Source organism: Furipterus horrens, unplaced genomic scaffold, assembly GCF_987537825.1.
Source record: "Furipterus horrens unplaced genomic scaffold, mFurHor1.1.pri manual_scaffold_2, whole genome shotgun sequence".
NCBI classification, from domain to species: domain Eukaryota; kingdom Metazoa; phylum Chordata; class Mammalia; order Chiroptera; family Furipteridae; genus Furipterus; species Furipterus horrens.
In genome coordinates, this window is record NW_028327172.1 from 26,954,377 (window position 1) to 26,976,922 (window position 22,546).

At 35.9% G+C, this 22,546-nt stretch overlaps 2 protein-coding genes across 2 annotated transcripts in view; one reads left to right on the forward strand and one right to left on the reverse strand.

Annotated features, from left to right (window-relative positions):
• Positions 1-22,546, reverse strand: part of ANO3 (anoctamin 3) — a 284,046-nt gene that overhangs the window by 47,381 nt on the left and 214,119 nt on the right. The window contains exons 14-15 of the mRNA XM_090263144.1: positions 17,877-17,973; positions 14,005-14,065 (exon numbers count right to left, since the gene is read on the reverse strand). Coding sequence (XP_090119270.1) covers positions 14,005-14,065; positions 17,877-17,973 — 158 coding nt within the window. The remainder of the gene's footprint in view (positions 1-14,004; positions 14,066-17,876; positions 17,974-22,546) is intronic.
• MUC15 (mucin 15, cell surface associated) lies at positions 1,581-14,761 on the forward strand. The gene is made up of 4 exons (XM_090263145.1): positions 1,581-1,786; positions 7,867-8,588; positions 10,557-10,706; positions 12,541-14,761. The coding sequence occupies exons 2-4, from the start codon at positions 7,904-7,906 to the stop codon at positions 12,699-12,701; spliced, it is 996 nt and encodes a 331-aa protein (XP_090119271.1). The 5' UTR covers positions 1,581-1,786; positions 7,867-7,903; the 3' UTR covers positions 12,702-14,761.

The following is a 22,546-nucleotide window of genomic DNA, read 5'->3' on the forward strand; positions in this document are numbered from 1 at the left end:
ATGCATAGTTTTCATTTATAACTTACTTCTGTTGTGCGCATGAGAAGGAGTAAATAGGGTTTATCTCCAGGGTCAGTTCTAATGAATTGGTTATGACTGTCAGGAGGGCAATGGTGAGAAGGATTCTGAGGCCATCGCTAGGCTCTTCAGAAAAGAGGGTCATGGAACATGAGTTTTGACTCTTATGGCAGTGAAAGCAGAGAATTGTAGTAAAAGTGCCTTGTAATTTCTCTGCTTAGTATAGACTATAATTAAGGGTCAAGTCAGAAAATGGTAATATATTCATGCACATATCTAGAAAAATTCCTAAGGGTATGGAGCATCCAATCCTGCCAAGTCATGCTCAGCTCTCTAAGCAGGGCATAAAATATTTCTTTCAGCTGAATTTTTTCCCCAGTGATTGACTAATCTTAAAGTTGCTTAGTAACCAGTCATTTCATTAAATTTAACCTGTTTTTCTTCATACCAGCACAGATACAGCTTAAATATCCTTTGAGTGGACATTTTTGTAGGGGTTGGCTTAATTTATAATCAAACTCTAAAGAGTCCTTTAGGCTTCATAAAATTAAAAACTATAGAATTACCTTGTTCTTTCCCCGGGCCAATTAACTGGGCAAGATTCTTTGCATTCAACTCGAAGCTCCTGAACCTTAGCTAGTTTCGTTTTCTCTCTCAGCAACTGGAAACTTATCTCCTTGCACAACAGAAACTAAGCATGAACCTCAGGCATACTTAGCTGAACAGACCTTGGCGCCAGTCCCCAAATATTGATGTTCAGAATATCCCAGAAAGTGCAGTTTCACTCTGCTCCTTTTCATAAGCCGTGAAAGGAAGTGAAGGAAGTGTGCCAGGTTGTTATTCAACTCTAGTATTTAATCAAGCATTACCTGGGCACTTCTGAAACTCTCCAGCTTCGAAATTGAGAGTAAAAGCAAAGAGAACACAGGATGGAAACTACTTAATGGAGAAAGCTCCCAGGATTTCTCAGGATCATGTGGCCATTTGGAGACAGCCCCCAGTTACTCCCCAAACTTCTGCAAGTCAGCGAGAAATCCCATCTCAGTCCCGGTGACTTCTTCTAACTTAAAGCTTACAGCTTTCTCAGGGATCCCAAATACACATCAGTTCACTTTGTGTTAAGTGTAACTTTCTAGAAAACTGATTTCAGAGCACTGCAGAGAAGGCTCCTCACTACGGACCCCACTACATTTTCTCCATTCAGGTTTTACGTACACAAACAGAACATTCCACTATGGTAAAGAAAGATTCGTCTCCAAGTCAAGAGCACAACATGGGGCCGGAGCAGAGCAACAGGTGCAGGGTGTGGCTCATTTTGGTTTCCTCACCTGCAAAGTGGGAACCCAGCATGTGTCAAAAATTCCTGATACACCAGGGATATTACCAAAGCCTTTGTCATTTTTTCACTTAGGGCAAGGAATAAATGTCCTTTGTTTTGCCTCTGCTTAAAGACAACTAGCTGGCCCCAAAGTCAAAACAACCAACCTATGAAAGCTGGAGGGTTGGACTTCTTTTTTTTTTTAAAGGCCTGAATGAGGTGGTATCTTCAGGCTGACAGCTGAGAAGCAGGTCAGTCAGGTTCTTGGGTGCTCTATTACACAAGCAAGAAACAGCCAGCTCCACCTAATTTTTTTTCTCTGCCACCCTCTGCTTAGAGGGACGTCGTCACACTTAACCCATCGCTTTCTCTCACGCACGGCAGACTCGTTTGAGCTGAGACCGCTGTGATATTTCAGTTCCTGTTTGCGAGCACCTTCTAGACCTAAAGGTAAGTGGGTGCTGGGTGCTGTGTCACTGTGTTACTGGGTTACATAGGATTCCTCCTCTCACAGCCCTGTGTCTGTCTGTCTGCCTCTCTTTCTTTCACTGATTTTTCCAAAGAGAATCAAAGTAGGCTCAAATTTTGACACATGGTCTGGGAGGGAGCTAAAAAGACCCTTGTTAAGTAAGACAGGTAGTTATTTCATTAAGTAATTACCTTCCAAATGAGCAGTTGCACTAAATGAGTTAACTGTAAGAATTATTGCCAAATGTACTAGATAATGAAACCAATTGAAGAGCTAAAATAAAAACCTTACTTAAGACATTCGTGACTACAAGAAAGAGTTTCCTTAGGTCCTTTCTTAGTAAAAACATTTTAAGTGGAGATTCTAGCATGAATGTAAATTGAATATTTAGATTTCAATTATGCATTTGGGCTTCAAGGTTGTTGCAAAAGTATTAGAATATGATAGTTCTAAATAGCAATTTTCTAATACAATGAATTACATTTCTAAAGATTTTCTTTAAAAAATTTGGGAAAATGTTGTGTATATGATTTTACTTAGCATGATATGTACACATGTCCACCACTCACTAGAAATCTAAAGTCTAAGTAAGTTGTTACAGAAGAAATCCATGGAACAAATATGTAAACACAATTTCTTAAAATTAATCTTGCTTTAGCATTCACCCACTTTCTATTTGATCCATAGAGGCTGTCTCTAGACAGTGAAATCAGACAGAAGGCTGAAAAGCCTATGGTTGGGAATTTGGATCAAGAATATTTCTTTTGGAGACAAGTCTTTCTTTCTAAGCATGGCACTCTTTCACCTAATAATTTCAGTATTGAAGTTTATGACTGAGAACGCCCAAGCTGGCAAGGAGTATGACATTCTCTATATTTTTCCTGGATTTATGCACACCTCAGATGTTTAGTTAGAATGATGTTCACAAACTTTTGAAAATTATTTATTTTGCGGGGGTGGGGTGGGTAGGAAACTTATGGTTTTCTTTTCTTTTTTCCAAGCTAATAAAAGTAAAATGATATGCCTATGGTTCTCAGGTACAATCCTACTTTATGGTTAGTTGTCTTCTCACCCTTTCAAAACTCTATAAAAAAAGCATTTATAGAGTCATAATTCCTTATGTCCTCATATAGTGTGGCTCTTTCATTTAATGGAAGCAAAACTGCCCAAGATTGGAAAAGTCACTCATAGTGACACTCAAAGTCTGCCTCGGACACTGGCTACATGTCAGACTGAGTTTCCTATGACAATGACAAACAAAACCCATCTGTCCCACTTTGTGGCATGAGATCTATAACAAGAAGTGATCAAAAGCAACTGAGAGAGAAGCAGCACAGTATGCTCTTTAGTTATTTTACTATAGAAATATATTTTTATTATCATCCCCTCAGTGTAGCTGAACTAATGTTTTTATTTAAAACTTTTGGTTTTTATTCAGCTTAGAATGACTAGCATTTCTCTTCCCTTGCATGGGTTGATTTACCTGACACAAAACAAGGTATTTTCTTATTTTCAAAGCTTGGTATAAAATGGGTATGATTCAAACATGGAAGGTGGGCAGGATAATGACTTCATGCATTTAAGGAGAAGCAAAATTCTGTACGGTGTGGACTTGCTTCCCATAATGGCCAGTGTTTTCTATCTTTTTCCCTTTTTTTTTTCTCTCTCTCTCTCACCACCTCCTGCAGCCCTCCATACAAAAGTTGTAATGTGAAACCACTTTTTAGTACCAACACCAAAGAAAGGGAGAAAGTAGTGCTCATTTTCTCTGTGTAAAGGAATTATTTTAAACACAGTGACGCTCACACTCTCTGAAAATATATTTTGGAAGTTATCAGATACTAGAAACGATACAAATATTTCAATATATACAGAAATGTTTCTAATCTGTGTTTAAGCTATCACAAAGTGGATGGACTTTCTCTTTTTTTATGTTCCCTTTAGGATAATTCTAATCTTAGTAGTTTTTCAAGTTTGTAATGATCTCAGCTTTGTTCTTATGTTACAGCCTTAAAGTTTCTGTTGGGAGTTCCCATCTAGGGGCAAGAACAGGGCAGGGGGAAATGGTGCTACCTGGTTCGTTGTCCTGATTTTCTCTCCCACTACGACTTCACTTTTCTTTCATTTCACCTTCTGTCTCTCTCTGCACCGCATCTGGCTGACAGACAAACTTGGGCACACACAAGCAAGCCATCCCTCACCCAGCCTAACTTAGCTTTACACAACAGTTCGTGACATAGTGTAAGAATCTGAACTCTGGAGATAGAGACAAGCTGAGAGGAAACTACAAAGAGACATAATACATTTTTATTTCATCGCCTTCTGAAGCTTTTCTATCCCCTCCATGAACCTCTGCTGTTTCTAATGTGCTTTATTCAATTCAGAATGAGATTGAACTTAATTAAAATTGCTTAGTTTTTGCTTCAGCAAAAGTCCAGAACTGGGATGCAGAATAGCTAATGGTTTCAAGTCCCAGCTTCTTCTCTCCCTTAAGGTGAAGGGACCTGAGGAAGTGGTGTAATGCAGTTCTCTTAGAAGAAGCCTGAGAACAGAGGCCAAGTTGTCCCCACTGCCACACCCAGACAGCAGGAATAAGTCTATATTCACAACTGTATTAATTTAGGAACGAGCTGCAAATAGTACTCATAGCATTCTGCCTCATCCTTCTCAGCCTCTTCTTTCCCCTGGAGATAAATTAAAAGCTGTAACAGAATGCTTGGCTCATTTGGGGTATTGATACCTTAGGTTTTCACGTTGCAATCAAAAGCTGGGTGAAGGGTAGAGAGATCCCCTTGGTGGTTCAGAGTTACAGGCAAAAGGGAAAAAGAACAACAAAACTCACTTTGTTGACTCTTGATAAGTGGATTTGCATTATGGGAAAGGAACGAAAACTCAATGCCATGTTTCTCGAGTAACATTATGAGAAAGTTAGAAGAACAGCTAAGGGGCGTTTGTTTACCCTCTGGTGACCACTTTATTAGAAAGAAAAGAACCAGAAAGCTTAGATAGATGCAAAGCAGATCAAACTGCATAATAATGAGAAGACAGGTGACCAAGTACAATTCAGGAACTAATCAGATCACTGGTAGTAGATAATGACAAAGGCTGGAATGTTTGCCATGAACCTGACAGAGTTCACAGGAGAAGGCTGTTTCTGAAAAGGTACCTGTGAATATTTTTTAACTCAACGGAATTGCATTTTAAAAATGTGCTAGGTGTGGCATCAGTTTAATGAAATGTTGGCAAACTAATACAGGTCCGGGAAATCATCTGTGCTTTGTTCATGTTAATCTATAAACTACATGGTAAAGGCGTTTATCTAGAAACCAGAGAGACAGTTGTTAAAATTGATTAAATTAGGATAAAAGTGGATTTAGTGTGTCTGAGAGACACTTTAGATAGAAGGCCAATTTCTCCAGTGCTTAAAAAATGAGATTATAAATTGGTCTAATTAAAATAATAAAAATTGTATAAGTTGTGCTAAGACAACATTGATGGGAAAAGTTCTAAAAGAAGCTGAGGACTAAATTCCATATTCCGTTTTTGTTCCATAAATAAGTAATTACTAGCTTTAATGCCAAGGTTTGAATCTTAACTCTGTTTCTTTAGTTGTGTGTTTCTAGAAAATGTGTCCTTGGACACATTATATACATTTTTTATGTCCCACTTAATCATCTGTAAAATAGGCTTACAAATCCCTTTCTTATTGTTTGATTGTTTTTAGTAAGAATTAAGTGAGAAAACATGCAAAACATTTGATATAAAAAATGCTTAATAGTAATATGTTTTCCAGTTATGTTAACAATTATTAGGACCTAAATTGATTTTCTTGTTTTTAATGAAAAAGTTAATTAAATATAAATAAACAGAATGATCAAAAATGCAAACACCTATGTAACCCCACCAGGTCAAGAACCAGAGTATCATGAGCACAGAGAAGCCCGTTCCATGTCCACTCTGTCAGTACTGTCTCCTGACTCCCCACAACTTTGCTGACATCTAAGATTCTAGTTTTTTTTTTTTTTCGCCTGTTTTTGAAATTTACATGAAATGCCAGTACAACTGGCATTTTAAGCTCTGCATTATATTCGTGATGATCACACTTATTTTTTTTTGTGTGTGTGTGTGTATGTGTGTAGCTCTAGTTTGTTAATAACCACACATTAACCTTACACAATTTATTAACCAGTCTGTTACTGATAGATGTTTAGTTTGGAGACACTTATAAATAATGTCCCTTTGAACGTTCTCATACGTCTGTCAGGCTTTTCTTAAGTGTTAATTGTAAGGCATGGGAGATATTCTATCCTAAAACCTTGAGAATCCACAAGTATGGACTGCTTGCTAAAAGCTTTTGAAGAAATGAGAATACTAGGAGGTGTTACAGATATATTTAAGCGGTACCATTATGAAGACTTCATTAAGCAAAGATAATTAAAACCAAAAGATATTCAGAGGAGTACTTAGAAATTCCTCAGACCCGAATGAAAAATCATCAAGGTTAAAAATATGTATATGCCCTGACCCATGTGGCTCAGTTGGTTGGGTGTCATCCCGCAAAGCAAAAATTTAGCTGTTCGATTCCTAGTCAGGGCATGTGCCTGGGTTGCAGTTTGTTCCCTGGGCAGGGTAAATAAATAAATCTTTAAAAAATATTTGTAAAAAATTTCTGGGAGAGTTTTTACACAACAGCTGGTAACACTAGACTTAAGTAATAGCAGGAGTATCTTCTTCTTTTTTGTTCCCCAGTCATCCTGGAGGCTTTTCGTGAAAAATAAGCTGTAAGGTTCAATTCAAAGAACATACAATCACTTTTCAGGCTCCATTGTTTGAGGAGAAATAACCTAATATTTTTTAAAAGGATAGACTTTTCAATAAAAGACACTTTTAATTTTAGCATCTAGTTAGGTTGGAGTCAGTAGACTTGCCTTTCAGTGTTACTAGCTTCCCTTACTTAAGGTATTCTGAACCTCAGTTTCTTCGTCTGCAAACCGGGATAATACAAACTATTCTTTCTGTCTTAAGGAATCAATGCAATGATCAAGTGGAATGATACTGTAAACTTTGTCAAGTGTAAGACACAGAAATATTATATTTTAATAATAAGAAGTGGAAGTTAATGTGTATTAACTGCTTACTTTAGGCCAGATATTGTTCAGAGTACTTCTACTTAAATAATTTCCTTTTGTCTTCACAACAACAATGTGAAGTCAGTATAATTATTATTATTATGATAAAACTTTTGCTGGTTATGATAATTGTTTTTCATAGGTCATTTGTGACAGAAGACATAAATTTAATATAAATCTAATTTAAAAACCCTTTTCCCCATATCCTGCTATCTATGAATTGGAAGCACTTCTACATTTAATAAGCAAAATGATGTGCTCAGATTGGAGGTCAGGATAATGGTTCAAATCCCACTATTTAGCTAGGTAATTTGTTCCACACGTACTCCTAACCAGATCCTTCATTAATTCAATAAAGAAATATCATTAAACAATATCCTAAAATCTAAAAGTCTTTCTGAATGAAGGGCATTATGAAAAGTATTTTGAAAAATGAATGTTAATTTCAAATTAGGTAAAATAAAATCTTTTTAAGTTGAGTCCCTGATGACTCATTTTAAACTGTTAGTTTTAGCGTATAATCAGTAACATCATTTTCATAATATTCCAAATTACATTTTTATTAAGAACATGTTTTCTTTAAATAGGTTGAAGAAATCAGCCAGCTCTACATCTACATGCACTATATTTACCATATTTAAAAAGATTGACTTATTACACACACACACACACACACACACACAATATTTGAAATAGTAGAATAGTGGTGTCTGGCCTGACAAATTTTTGCATGGAAGTTTCTTAAAGGAAGAAAAAAATACTATACAGAATATACAACTCGGTTATTCTACTATTAGTACATAATTCAAAGAAAACAAACTTTTGGAATTAAGAATATGGTATTATTATCTCAGCATTATGTCTCTAGATTTTATCACGTTTAAAATGTAAATCTTTATTTAATAATTCAAATGGTTGTTATTTTCTTCCAGATTCCCCTGAATAACCCCAATACCAAAGGAAGCTACAATGTTGACCTCAAACCAAATTCTGTTGATTTCAACTTTGCTTAGTTTACTACTATTTGTAAGCCATGGAAAAGAAAGTCTGGAAGTCAACACAACAGAAAACGTAGATGAAGTCTTAAAAAATATGGCAAAAGAATTTGCTCCTTTCAGAAGGGAAGCAAATTTCAACATGGGTAAAGAAGACAGAGAAACCTTCAACGACAAAGCAAGTAATACCTCTCTTACGGATCCATCAAATAGAAGTAATGCAACAATAGATCCTGTCAGTAATGTGACCACAGACCTTTCCTGGAGTACAAGACCCACGCCCCTGTTTTCTGAAAGCCCTTCCTCGATCCACAGCTTTGTTTCTAAATTGCCTCAAACCTCATCTGTAACAGATGAAAATTCTCTGTCCGTCTCAGCACCTCCCAATACTACGTCTGCTGTATCTTCGGAAAAGTTCACTTGGTCTTTGGCCAATGACACCATGAAAACTGACAACAGCTCCATTACAGTTAGCATCCTCCCTTCGGAACCAACCACCCCATTGGCAAATCCCATGACAACAGAGCCAGATGGGTGGCTTAACACAACCAGTGACAGTGTGGCAGGGTTCACCCCCTATCCGGAAATGACTCTACAGCCTACTTTAAAATTCACCAACAATTCAAAAATCTTTCCAAATACATCAGACCCCCAAGAAGGTAAATATAAAGATATTTAACTTTCCTTTGATGTGAAATAATGTCCAAGTAAGTCATAGGGATTACAACGAAGGAACGTGTCATACTGGAAAAAGGGAGGAGACCACAAAAGCTCAGGCTGTTCTCACTTTTAGGGTAACCATGATAGTTATTGGAAATAGTGAAGGAATTTTAGAACTTAAGTCAGCACATGCTTGTCATTACTGTATGGAAACATGATGAGACAGTGGGCCAAGAGGAGAAGTAGGTTAGGCTGAAAAGAAATAGAGACTGAGGTGGTGACACTGTTTTGAGACACTTGTGACAATTTTCACTGAATTTTAGCCAGACTACTTGAAATTTCATATGCTCTTAGGAATACTATGAAAATGAACTTTAAAATATATGAATGTTAGTTTTGAAACTTGGAGTAAATTTCTAAGTTATCTGATACAACATTGCAATCACAGGAAAATAAAACACTAATTTTTTTTAAAAAAGTAAATAAATTCAACAAAAGGAAATCCTCCTTAATTTTTAGCCTAGTACCTAATGAACACCATAAAATGAAGTTTAGCTGAGAGTATCAGAAGAAAATTGTATTATGGGGGCATATTTATATTTCATTTTTAAGAATTACATCAAGCACTAAAACCTAAAGTGAAAAATATCCCTAATATTTAATGAAAATTCATTGTTTTATTTTTTAATCTAACCATGTTTCTGTTTCCCTGAAACCTAAAAAAATACTATTATTTGCCTACAAACTCACAAATTTCTAATATAACTAATTTACAGATTATATTAATGATGTAAACACCAAATCATGTATATATGTGTGTATATTTATACACACTATATATATATAGTTTCTACTTGAAAACTGTTGCTAGTGTACAGGGAGGGTTTTAAATTCTGAAACCTAGGCTCTATTATAGCTCTGCAACCAATGCATTATATGTACATATATTTTCATTTTAACTATAATTTTAATGCATCTATTTCATTCATACATGCTCTAATATTCTACCAGAAATACTTTAAAAATACTTTTTTTGTCTCTTTAAACTCAAAATAAATATTGAGAACATTGAGTAACCACTCCTACCATTGCTCTTTAGTAAAAAAACATTAACTTTGTTTCACATTTATTTTAGTAATAATTTTGCTGCCAACTTCCCAGTGTGAAGATTAATTTTTTGAAATAAATAGGGCTTCATATGGAATCAGAGACTCTATAAGATCTCTCACCTATCTAATTAGTAAGCTTCTCAAGAAATTTTAAAAATCATTAAAAGCAAAATACACTAAATATGAGTACAGGGTACAGTAAGTTGTTTATTGATGATAGTCTTCAGATAGGTACATGGTAAAGGGGGATGACAGAGTGAAATTTTGGGTTCTCTTAAACTCAGACCTGCACATTTGCTCCTTACGTGCAAGGCATTGACATCATCTTGCTTTGGTCATTTGTTCTACTTGAAAATATCCTTATCAGGATATATTCCTTCTTCCTTATTGTGCCTTTTTACTTGGAGCTTTGTGGATTCATTTTCTATGACCCACTTACTCCTAGATTTTTACTTCCAAATTATCATAGAAACAAGCTGAAAGTTCATTTCACCACTAAAACTCATCAGAGATTTAGAGTTGATTGAAAACAATATAGCTTTCGACACAGAAGTTATGTCTTAATGGAGCAGGCACATGACATTTCAATACTATTGATGTTGATAATTAAGGAAACACTGTTATAAAACTAGGACTTGGTTTAATCAGGTAGTATATTTTGCAAATATATTCCAAATACTAAATACTTTATAACACACACAATATCACCCTTACCTAATTAAAAAAAAAACAACAACATTGTTAAACATTCTTTGTGGTACATAAGAAGTCCACATGTGTTTGTGTGTGTGTGTGTGTATTTACTCTTTGAACAATTATTTTTCTTGTTTGTAAACTATTTTTTCTTTTCTTCTCTAGAGAATAGAAATACAGGAGTAGTATTTGGGGCCATTTTAGGTGCTATTCTGGGTGCTTCGTTGCTTACTCTTGTTGGCTACTTACTATGTGGAAAAAGGAAAACAAATTCATTTTCCCATCGGCGACTTTATGATGATAGAAACGAACCAGGTAAAAACAACTTTCACAACTTCATCTTCGCACAGTGGTTTTAATTAAGTGTTGATTGCTAATGGTCACTACATTATCTAGAGGGGGTCAGAGATTCATATGACAGGAACAGGCCAAGGATTTATTCTGGTCTACTCTGTTTCTCAAATAATTATGAACCTGTGAGAAAAAATTCAAAATATTTGAAACTGCTGCTCATTTCATCACAGTTGATTTTAAATAATAATCCCTGAACTTATAATAAATCTATGAAATTGGAAGATAATGTTATGATATTAAGAAAAAAATGGTCAGTTTTGTTAGCATTGCTAGATTTTTTTATTAGCTGTAATTTGAGCAAAGACATATTGTAATTAAAAGCTCCTCACAAGTTTTACAGATACAGTAGACCTCTACAATTAATTTAATGAGTCTCTTAAACATGATTTCTAAATAATTGCATATTTGGCTACATAAAGTCACAATTTACCTAAATTCAGGATTTTCCCATTTGTATGATGAAAAAGAACAATAATGTCTCTGAATAAAAAAATATAACTGCTAAGAATTAAGCACTGAGATTGATCTTAATAACTCAATGTTTAGAGCACAAAAGAAATAACTTTAAATGCTTTATTCATCACTTTGTTTACTGGTTTTTCACAAGGGACTCTTGCTATCATTAAAAAAAAAATTAAATGACCCTGGTGGATTCCACTGGTAAAGTCTTATTGATTTTTGATAACTTCAAATCATGACTGTCATGGGCTCTTTTTCAGAACCAAATCCACTACTTGTAAGTTTAAATGAATTCTGTCTAGGTTTCTAGCAATACATATAAAGTGAAATTTTTCAAAATTTAAGGCTAGGATTTAGAACAACAAGCATTTTCAAACTTTTTTAAAAAACCTCAGGATTTTTTCTTTATCTGTAACGACATACAAAAAAATCAGTTTATTAAATTAATATAATTTAAGACGTTGTGATTGAGGCAATAAGAAAACAACTCATTCACACCATCTACTTTACTCCCTCAAGACAGATTAGGAAACTTTTCTCAAATCCTTAAGGTTCCTGGGAGACCAGTTTGTTAAGAAAGAGATGGCTTAAGAAAATGATAAGATGAAAATATTCACTGAACAGATTACTAATCTATTAGCAATTAGTCACTGCTTTAGTATTTAAAAGTATCTCCTGCATGCCAAGTTTTCTTTGAATATAAATTCAAGCTCATTAAGAAAGTAATAATTGACTATTTGTTGAAAAAGAAATAAAGTTCTTTATCATTAGTCATGAAACCTCAAGTCTACGATAAGTTGACTCTATCAACAGGAAACACAAACTTTTACAAATAGTTTTCTTCCATCACCATGTTCAATGGCTCAGTCATAAAGACGTGAAGTCACTTGGTAGTATAATGACACTGCTTTTAAAATTAATGCTCTTCACTTTTTAAAAATTATTTTTTACACCAGATGTAAAAATTCAAAACATATTTACAAGGCTCTGAAATCACAGAATTCAAGACAATAAGACATTTGTCTATACTTCTTTATACAAGGTATTCCTATGTTTTTGTTGTGATTTCAGGAAATAATATGCTTTCATTCCTTTAGTTTTGGTCCACCAGCAGGGAAATTTTGGAAGTTAAACTCTTCTCATAGTCTTTGAAAAAAATGTGGCTTAAAAAAGATCTATTTATTTAAAATTTCAAAACAAATATCTGCAAAGCCTGTGTAAAGGACAGAAGTCCTTAACTGACCTAGAAAGATTCCTAAGGTGTAGCGGATAACTGAGCGTGTATGCATCTTTCACACTGTCACCATAAAACACTTTTCTTGGGTTACTTTTTTAGTTCTGCGATTAGACAATGCACCGGAACCTTATGATGTGAGTTTTGGGAATGCTAGTTATTACAACCAAACTGTGAATGATTCATCCATGCCAGCAGGCCGAGAAAATGCACGTGATGGCATTCCTATGGATGACATACCTCCACTCCGTACCTCAATATAGAACTAAGGGGAAAAAGGCTTCAGATGGCAAGTGTTTACCTACATCCTGGACTTTGCACCAACCCATTTTCCAAAAGCTGAAACGAGACCACTGTCATGTGGCTTGTGCCAAGAAGAACTGTAAAAGCCTGAGACTAGTAGCAGAAACAGAAAGAGAAGATAAGTCATCTAAAAGGTTTCCTTTCTTGCTTGAACTGAAGCGTCTATTGAGTAACCTTCATTTGTATTTTGGTCTATTTTCTTCTTAGTAAGAAATGTTTGTGGATTCAGGTAAGACTGAAAGATTTCATCTTGATTGCCCTGCTTGATAATTTAATTTAAAAATATCCTTCAATGAAAATGAAGAAACAAAACTACATTTTTACTATTTTTTTCTTTTTGGCCAAAAACCAATGGATGGACTCTTGACTGCGTCCCCTGTAATCCTAACGTTTATACATCGCTGTTGACATTCTGTTGAAGTAACACTGGAAGTAAATTTTAAAAAATTACTTAAAGCTAGAAAGACAGTATGGCACAGAAGTTTTCTTGCTGGGAAATTTAGGTAAAGGGAGAGAGAGACCTGCTTTTTAGTACAGTTTACTTTTCTGCATCAGCACATATATGGTCAGTCCCTTGAGCTGCCAAGTTGACCATGACTTTGCATTCAATAGCGTTATGTTAGAAAAGCTTTCCTAAACAGGAAAGTAACCGATTTTCTTCAAAGGATGGGGAATTCAAACTTGTCTTCTACTTTAGGCCTCCATTAATTGGGCACTTTAAAAATTCAGTGAGGAACATGGTCACAAAAGTTAGCCAAAGCATGTACCTGTACATAATTCTCACATTTTTAAGATGTTACATAGGAACAGAATTTATTATGTATTAGACATTACTGATCAATCATACATAGAATCGATTCTGGATCTGTATATATATGAAAAATGTAAGGTAAAAAATAGATAAATGGAAATGTTAAACAAAAATTTTTCAGGGCCTCAGTTTCAAGGAAGGAAATACAAGAAGTTTAACTTGGATTCTAGCATATTGCAGTTTGTTTTTAATTACCATCTGCTTTTGGCACAAAACAAATACGCTTTAGTACAGGAAGGTCCCAGGCTTTAGGGATTAGAGGATTAGTGCAAGAAATAAATTTCCAAAGAAGCAATGAATGTGTGAAGAGGGCAATCAAAGCAAAAAACTTTGTTGAATCGATACATGGTGTGCGTGTGTGTGTGTGTGTGTGCAAGTGTGAGTGTGAAGAAACACAGCAATAGCCTCAGAGAATGAGAGCTAGGAAGTAAGTAATGGAAAAACATACTTACCCCATATTGCCATAAAAATAGCAAAGAAGACTGTTCCTCCATTATCAAACAAGTATGTCACCTTAATGGAAAACAAACAAAACTATGAGTCACACTATCGGGTAGAACGAATTGCGGTTTGCATTTTGGTCCTATAATTTTTTCCCAGTGGAATCATATTATTTTATAGATTGTAAATATAAGGTATGAGATCATTTCATGGATCCTGCAACTGTTTCATGTGGTTTTCTCATGGGGAGAGATAAAGGATCAGCATTTCTCTCTTTTCTTCTCTCTTCCTTTTTATTCCCTTTGGACTCCATCTTCATTTCGGCTTAGAAATGGTTCTAGCACCCGGAGGAAGTATTTGTGGGCCACAGAAAGTCATGCTACAGTGTGAAGTCAGCTTCTCAGTTGAAGCATACCTAGTTGTACTTCCTGTTAGCGATACACCCAGGATTGAGGAAGTTGCAAAATGCAGAATTCCACTAGTGAAGCAGACTTCCAATGGCACGGTATCACAGTGCTATCCCTACTCTCTGATAGCTTTCAGAACTGACCGTGACCCTGGAGTGGCTATAAGAGGCAATGAATTCCATCTTAAGTTGTTTTTCAGAAGTTTCATAAATCACTGACACGTAGGATACAATGCAAGTGATTTTGAATCAGACATTACCTGAAGCTTTATAAAGCGCAATGTACATTTTTATGACGTTACTGAATACAATTTTCAGGGTTGCCAAACTGTATGATTTTAATAAAGTGTAAATTCAATTCCCCTTCGCTTCTTTTCATTTGCATAAAGCCTTCACTGTATGTGCACGTTAGTGAGAGACATTAAATGGATACTTACCATAAACACTATAGAGAAAATAGGTGCGCTAACCTCACGGGAGAGAGAAGTCAGGGACAAAACAAAGGAAAATTATTATAAGGGAAGTGGGAATAAAATGGTTTCTTTCTTTCTCAGTCTGCAGTTCAGAGGCTGCTCAATGTGGGCATTAAATTGCTTTTTAACTAAAACACCTGGAACACACTGCAAACAATATGTAAAACAGATAAAGGTAGGATGTGTTTTCCTGTAATGTAACATCACTGAAATATTATTATCCACAGAATGGGCTCATTTTGATGGCTTGTGGGTAGGTGCAAGATGTCTTGTATGGCTCTAAACTGCTATGATTGTTAAGGCTTGGGATGTTATAAAAACTGTTCTTCATAATGATCTTCAGTAGATCATCAGTATATCTTACGTACAGGAGAGAAAAAAAAAAAAAAAAACCCATAAAGAAATTCTCCTACAGAGCTCATAAAATCACACCGAGCAGGGGAACCCAGCTTTTTGTTTGCAGAGGCATCCCACAGAGACACCCACTGCTACCACCAACTCAACAGCTGTCTGCTTCCCTTTAGAAAAAGACCTACAGCAGGCAATGGCCTCTTAGAGTGTTCCAACAGAGACTTTACAATGAGGACTTAAAAGGTACTAAGAAATAGCAGCTTTTCCCTGCTTCAGAAGCAGCCATACTTTTAGAGGAGTGGCAAATAAAAAGCCACACTTCACAATACTTGGGTTGCAAGGACATAATTTGTCATAGTTTATGCACTATTTTCCTTGAAAAAGCTTTTCATTGTTTTCTTGGTAAGCCTGGTTACACATCTCAGCTCTTTTTTTTAACTCAGTAAATTAAACTATTAACTTTTTAGAAATATATCCATGAGATACAGCATGGTACACATTAATATTCATATAATGTGAATCATAACCGATTTATAGTCTTTTGGGGAGAAAGGGAAGTGCTGGGTCTCGTGGGAGTACAGGGCTCTGAGTAGAAGTGCTCCCAGAGCCCCAAGGTTGGAATATTGTAAGTAAAGACCTGTTTTTTCTCAACATTGATTGTTTGGTCTTACACCAAGACACCACGTGAATGGGCCCTGCTTTGCTTGGTAACAAATACTGTGATTGCCTGAGGTTACTGTACTGAAAGTTACCAGGGCGCAGAGAGGGGCAACCCAGACAGTGCCCAGTGAACATGTAAGTGAGGAAACTACCGAGGAAAGAAACATCTCAAAGGATTAGAGATAACAGTGTCAGGAGCTCAGAGACAAGAACAGTGCCTATTCCCACTGCCAGACAGGAAGCCGTCATTATCCCCAGTGCTCTGAGTAGAGTACACAGAAAGATCTTGCTTTTCTTGGGTACACAGTGTTCGGTGCTGTGAGCCCGTGTCACAGGTCTTAAAATCAAGACCTCAAGCAATCAAATTATTTTCAAGTAACTAAGCTACAATGAGAACGTTTAAAATGGAAAAGACTGACCATCCTAAGGGTTACTGACTTTATAGAAAACTGGAATTCTCATACATTGCTGGCAAAACTGCAATATGGTTCCTGGCTGGTGTGGTTCAGTGGATTGAGCGTCGGCTTGCGAACCAAGTGTCGCTGGTTTGATTCCCAGTCAGGGCACATAACTAGGTTGCATGTCAGGTCCCCAGTTGGGGGCGCGAGTGAGAGGTAACCACACAGTGATGTTTCTCTCCCTCTCTTTCTCCTTTCCCCTCTCTCTAAAAATAAATAAATAAACAAAACAAAACAAACAAACAAAAAAAACAAGTAAATTAATTAAAAAAGTTGGAAAAAAAAAACCCCTGCAAAATGGTATAAACGCTTTGGAAAATAGTTTGGCAGTTTTTAGAGTTGAATATTCACCTATCATATAATCCAACTTCTTTACTCCTAGGTTTTTACCCAACAGAAATAATAGTACTTATCTATAGGAAGATTTGTAGATGAATGTCCATAGCATCTTTATTTATAATGGTAGTAACTTGAAACAATCCCAAATTCCATTATAGATGAATGGATAGATATACTCTGGGATGGTCATATAATGCAATACTGCTCAGCAGTAAAGAGGAATAATCTGCTGATGGATGTTATAACATGGATGAATCTCCAAATGACTATGCTGTGCCAAAGAAGCCACACAAAAAAATCACACATTGTAGACAGGATTCCATCTACATCAGTCTAGAGAACACAAACTTACTTATAATGACAGAAAACAGTTGGTTGCCTGAGTACAGTGGTGGAATTGGGAGGGTAGGAGGCAGGAATTATAAATAAGAGTGAGTGAAGAAACTTTTGGAAGTGATGGATATGTTCATTATCTTGATTGTGGTAATGATTTCACAGATACATATATATATATATATATATATATATATATATATATATATATATATATATAATCAAAGTGTACCAATTTATGCACTACAAATATGTACGTTTTATTATATGTTAATTATAGTTTAATAATGCTTTTATAAATAAGCAATAACTGTGAAGTTTAGTTTCTCAAACTTGTGTGCACATTAAAATCACTCAGGAAGTTTTAACATATGCTGATGTCTAGCTTTCAAACCCAAAGATTCCTATTTGATTGTTCTGGGAGTTACTTTCATTTCAGGAGTTTTACAAAAACCTTCAGGTGATTTTAATAGGCATCAATTTGAAAGCTTTTGATATGTTATTTCATTTTTTCTATAAAATTATAAGTATTTTAATTTCATGAGTCTTCATGGAAGATTCAAACATAATCATTACCAATTTTAAAAAAATCATCTTTTCCTAAAAGAAATTTAGACATTATTCTAAGAAAACCTTGGTGTCTATGATGGCAATAATCAATTTATAAAAACAAAGGAAAACAATAACTTTCAAATAAAAATATACTCATTTTGCAATTGTCATGAGGTGACATCTTATTCCACTGTCAATTATATGGAGGGTTGAGACCCTTGGGAACATTTCACTTTGGTAAAAAGCAATTTACTGGAGTCATTTCTACTACCTAGAGCTCCGGAAGGAGAATGTGAGGGGTCCACACTCACCTTGGCATAGATACAGCTTTCATTGAGTCTCTGGAGTGAGCAGTTCTTGTCACAGAAAGGGCACATGAAGACTTCAGTAGCCTTGCAAATTTCTTGGCTTGAGGAATCAAAGAAGAAAAAAGAAAGCGTAAACCGTCATGTTCAGGAAGGTGCTTAGCTCTTCCCAATCCTGTGGAAAGCATTAAGGCACAGAAGAAAGAAATGGAAATAACAGAGCATGGTAAACAGGTGAGGGAGAACTCAATACTGTGGTTCCAATTCTTAAAAAATGTTTTAATATACATTTACTAATTTTTAGAGAGAGGAAGGGGGTAGGGGAGGAGAGAGAGAGAGAGAGAGACATTGATCGGTTGCCTCCTGCATGTGCCTCAACCAGGGACTGAACTCACAACTTAGGTATGTGCCCTGACTGGGAACTGAACCCACAACCTTTTGGTGCATGGGACGGCCAATCAAGTCACACAGGCCAGGGTTCCAACTTGAATTTTTAGGATATTTGTGATATAGAGGTTTCTGCTTGCTTCTTTGTTTTGTGAATTCTCTGTCTAGACAATGTAAGGATCATTGGCCGTATTTTACACTTGGGAGACATTTAGGGTTTTTTTACAAAGACTCTTACACCCAAGGGAGTTTTAACCCAGCTCACAGGCCTGGAAGTGGCTGAGTTGGAATCACATCTGACTATTCTGATTTCTCAAATCTATTGCCCTTGCCTTGAGTCTTGCTGCATTAGGATCAGCAAGATGAACAGAATCCATAATTCACACAACCTCAAAATCCTCACCACATTAAATCAGAACATCATGTCCATTGGAAATTTGAGGATCGTGTTCATTGGAGCTTTAAGGGAGTTGATTCTCTCTTTCCCTTTCTTTCTTTTCTTCCCTCCCTCCTTTCCTCTCTCCCTCCCTCCCTCTTTCCCTTCCTTCCTCCCTCCCTCCCTCCCTCCCTCCCTCCCTCCCTCCCTCCCTCCCTTCCTCCCTCCCTCCCTCCCTCCCTTCCTTCCTTCCTTCCTTCCTTCCTTCCTTCCTTCCTTCCTTCCTTCCTTCCTTCCTTCCTTCTCTCTCTTTCCCTTCCCTTCCCTTTTCTTTTTTGGTGTGCCTTGACACACACTGTTGTGCTGACATGACAGAGATTGTATTTACTGAAATATATTAGATTCTGTATTAGAATGTAACTTCCTAACACCTGTCCCTTCGATTTAATGCCGCTACCTTGCAGGACTTCTCAGCCTACATTATAGATGACTCTGAAAGGACTGGGGCAACAATAATAACTTCTCAAGTGCCCACAGCCTGAGAGTTTACTGCAACCTATTTTTAAGTGTTTTGTATTTTATCTGCCATACATGGTTCTTTCCCACTGAGTATCCCTTGAATAAACTGTCTTCAGGCAAATCTGCTCTGGAAATGTTGACAGTCATTTCAAGGATCTTGAAAAAATATCTGAAAATAAAAGTTTAATTGGTGATGTTTGCAGCAAGAATTGCAGTTTTCTAAGATGTCTGCACTCACGTGAAGCAAAAACAGAATTCATGTGCATTTCAAGTGCTGGATGTGTGTATTCTCAAGCCATAGTAGGAATAAATAGTAAGAATAGGCATACGGTGCTTTCAGTGAACAACGGTAAGTTCATATTCATTAAATTCAGCCCTCACTATAATCTCCTGTAATGGCAGTTACCTCCACAACAAAGAGCAAACCGATGTTTCACCTAAGTGAGTTGGTCAAGGTCACATAGCTAACAGTAGGCACTTTTGGGAACTGAATTTAGGCTTCTCTTATTCTGGGTCCAGTTCACCATCAACTATAATACATCTAAAAGAATATACATTTGTGTAACACTCAAAAAATAACTTTCCTACCCAAAACTAATTTATTAGTGATGATGATGTAACGGGTCTTATATAAACTATAATCCTCCCATTTTCACTCACACATTTCTCATAATCAGGATGCCTATAGGAAGTAGGAGGAAACAGGTGAAACATACAATTTAAAAGCCCCAAGGAAGAGAGAGTTATGTCTTTTTTTAGTAATACTATTAATTTGTACAAATAAAAAGAATTTACACACTTCTTGAAGAAAATTTTGATTAAAACGGCATTGTAATCACAATCCATTGTGTTTCAAGAATGACACAATGTGTCCTGCATTGCCATCTCACACTAACAAAACATTATGAAGTCAATTTATACTATATCATCTTCCTCATTCTCCAAATGGTCAAAAAGAGCACCAAGTCTAGAATCCCAGCCATCAGACTGAATCCTATTTTTAATTCCAGAATCATTAAACTCATTCTCTATACTCTGCTCAAAGTATAACTTGAAACATAATAAAAAATATTCAATGAGTTTTGACAATATACTTTTAGCCTCACATAAAGGATCTGAGAGTATCAGAAATCTCGTGATTTTACTTTGCCACTAGAGGGAGGAAGAGTGCCCAGCATAAGTGTTTTCTTCATTTCTTTTGCTGAGGCATATAATACAAAACCACAACTTCAACTGTGGCTTTCTTTTGTTTTACATCTACTGTCAGATATACGCATTAAGGGCTAAGTCAAAGGAAATACTAATTACCACTACTTAAGATAATGGGAGGAGAGAGCGATTTGTCCATTTGGGGCAGATGCCTGGACCCGCCCCAGGGTCTTGGTGCTTCCTGTGACAAAGCACAGATTAAGATGCTTGGTGATGCTCATTTTGGGGAACTGTGAAAATGTTTAAGAAGATTTAGAAGAATATATGGTGGGTGGAGCAGGGGAGAGCGAAGGGGGGGAAATGGGACAACTATAATAAAAGAACAATAAAATAAAAAGATAGAAAAGAATACAGAAGCATGAGCAAAGCACGGCTTTTCGAATCAGCTATAATCATCAGGGGAAAGCAAATCAAATCATGAGATATTAACTCATACATGTTCAGATTGCTATTATCCAACAAACAGAAAGCAAAAGACTGCAACTGTTAGAAAGGATATGAATATGGAAAACTTGTAAAACCACGATGGAAAACAATACGGACTTTTCCCAAAAAACTTAAAAATGGAACTACCATGTAATTCAATAACTCTACTTCTGGGTATATATCTAATGAAACTGAAATCAGGATCATGGAGAGATATCTACACACCCATATTCATTGAAGCATTATTTACAATAGCCAAAATATGAAAATAACTCAACCATCCATTGATAGATAAATGCATAAAAAATGTTGCATAAACATACCATGAAATTTTATTCAGCCTTAAAAAAGGAGGAAATCCTGCCTTATGAATAGCATGGATGAACTGGAGAATATTACATGAAATGAAATAAACCAATAGCATAACACATGCATGATCCTGCTTACATTAGGCATCTAAAACAGTCAAAGTCATAGGAACAGAGTAGAATGTTGTTTGCCAAGGGGTAGTGGGGAGGGAAATGGGAGTTGCTGTCCAAGATGTAAAAAGTTTCAGTTATGCAAGATAAGTAAGTTCTAAAAATCTGCTCTACTCTGTCGTGCCTATAGTTAACAATACGTTAGTGTTCACTTAGACATCTTTAAAGAAGGTAGATCTCACATTAAGTGTGCTTATCACAATTTTAAAAATATATTAGATAGAGATTTGAAACTTAGCTGACTATTTACTAGATATATTCCCCTGAACAAGTCACTTACCTCTCTGAGGATCAATTTCTTTATCTCTAGGTGTCGATAATATCTAGTTGGAATATCACACAAGGGGTATTGATAATGTGCCTGACACATCACAGAAACCCTTGTTGCTAAGGATGTTGGCAGGAGAGGGTCTAGAAGCACTTTAGGCCCCAACTGCCTTTAAAAGATGGTCAATACTGCAGACTACATAAATTTCTTGGTGAATTCTAATGCTAAAGAAGAAAAAGGATGGACTATGAAGTTGAGGTCTCTCTTTTTTTGCTCTTAACCTGAAACTCAGGGCCTGATAAACAAGCCATATCTACCTGCTTGTTCATTTCAATATTCTTATGATATGTCCTCTCCTAGGCATAAATCTGATCACATTTGATTATGTAAGACTATTGAACACATGTAAGTATATACATGTACATATACATACAATAAATAATCTACAACTCGATTGTTATATAATTCTACAATTAACTGCAGGACAATTAAGAAATATGACTTTAACTTTTGTGAACAAAGCTGGCAGAAACAATAAATACAACTTAATCCTCAGCTTTTTAACATTTTATTTCTTTACAAGAAAAAAAAAGCTTAAAATTATACTAAAAGCAATACAAAACAAAAACTCTGTGTTCTCCCCCAACCCACCATGATAACACCTACAATTTAACGTCTGACACCTTGAAGGGGAAATTTCAGCTCCATGAAATTTTGAAAGTCAAGATATTTGGTGAAGCTTATCTTGATTTAGCATAGAGTCTGACAAGATCTTAATTATAGTGTGACAGAAGTAGCAGAAATATAATACCATAAAGCACTGAAGCAGAGAGTTTGCTAATGCCTTTTTAAAACACTCCCTGTATTAAAGGTTAGAGAATACCTGTCTCATACAAAAGGAGCCTAATTTACTCCATTGGCACTTGGTACATAAATCAAAAGGAACAGCAAATCTATTCCTTTCATTGCCTTTTGTTCATTTTCAGCTTTGCAGGGGTGAAGGAGGAGTCTA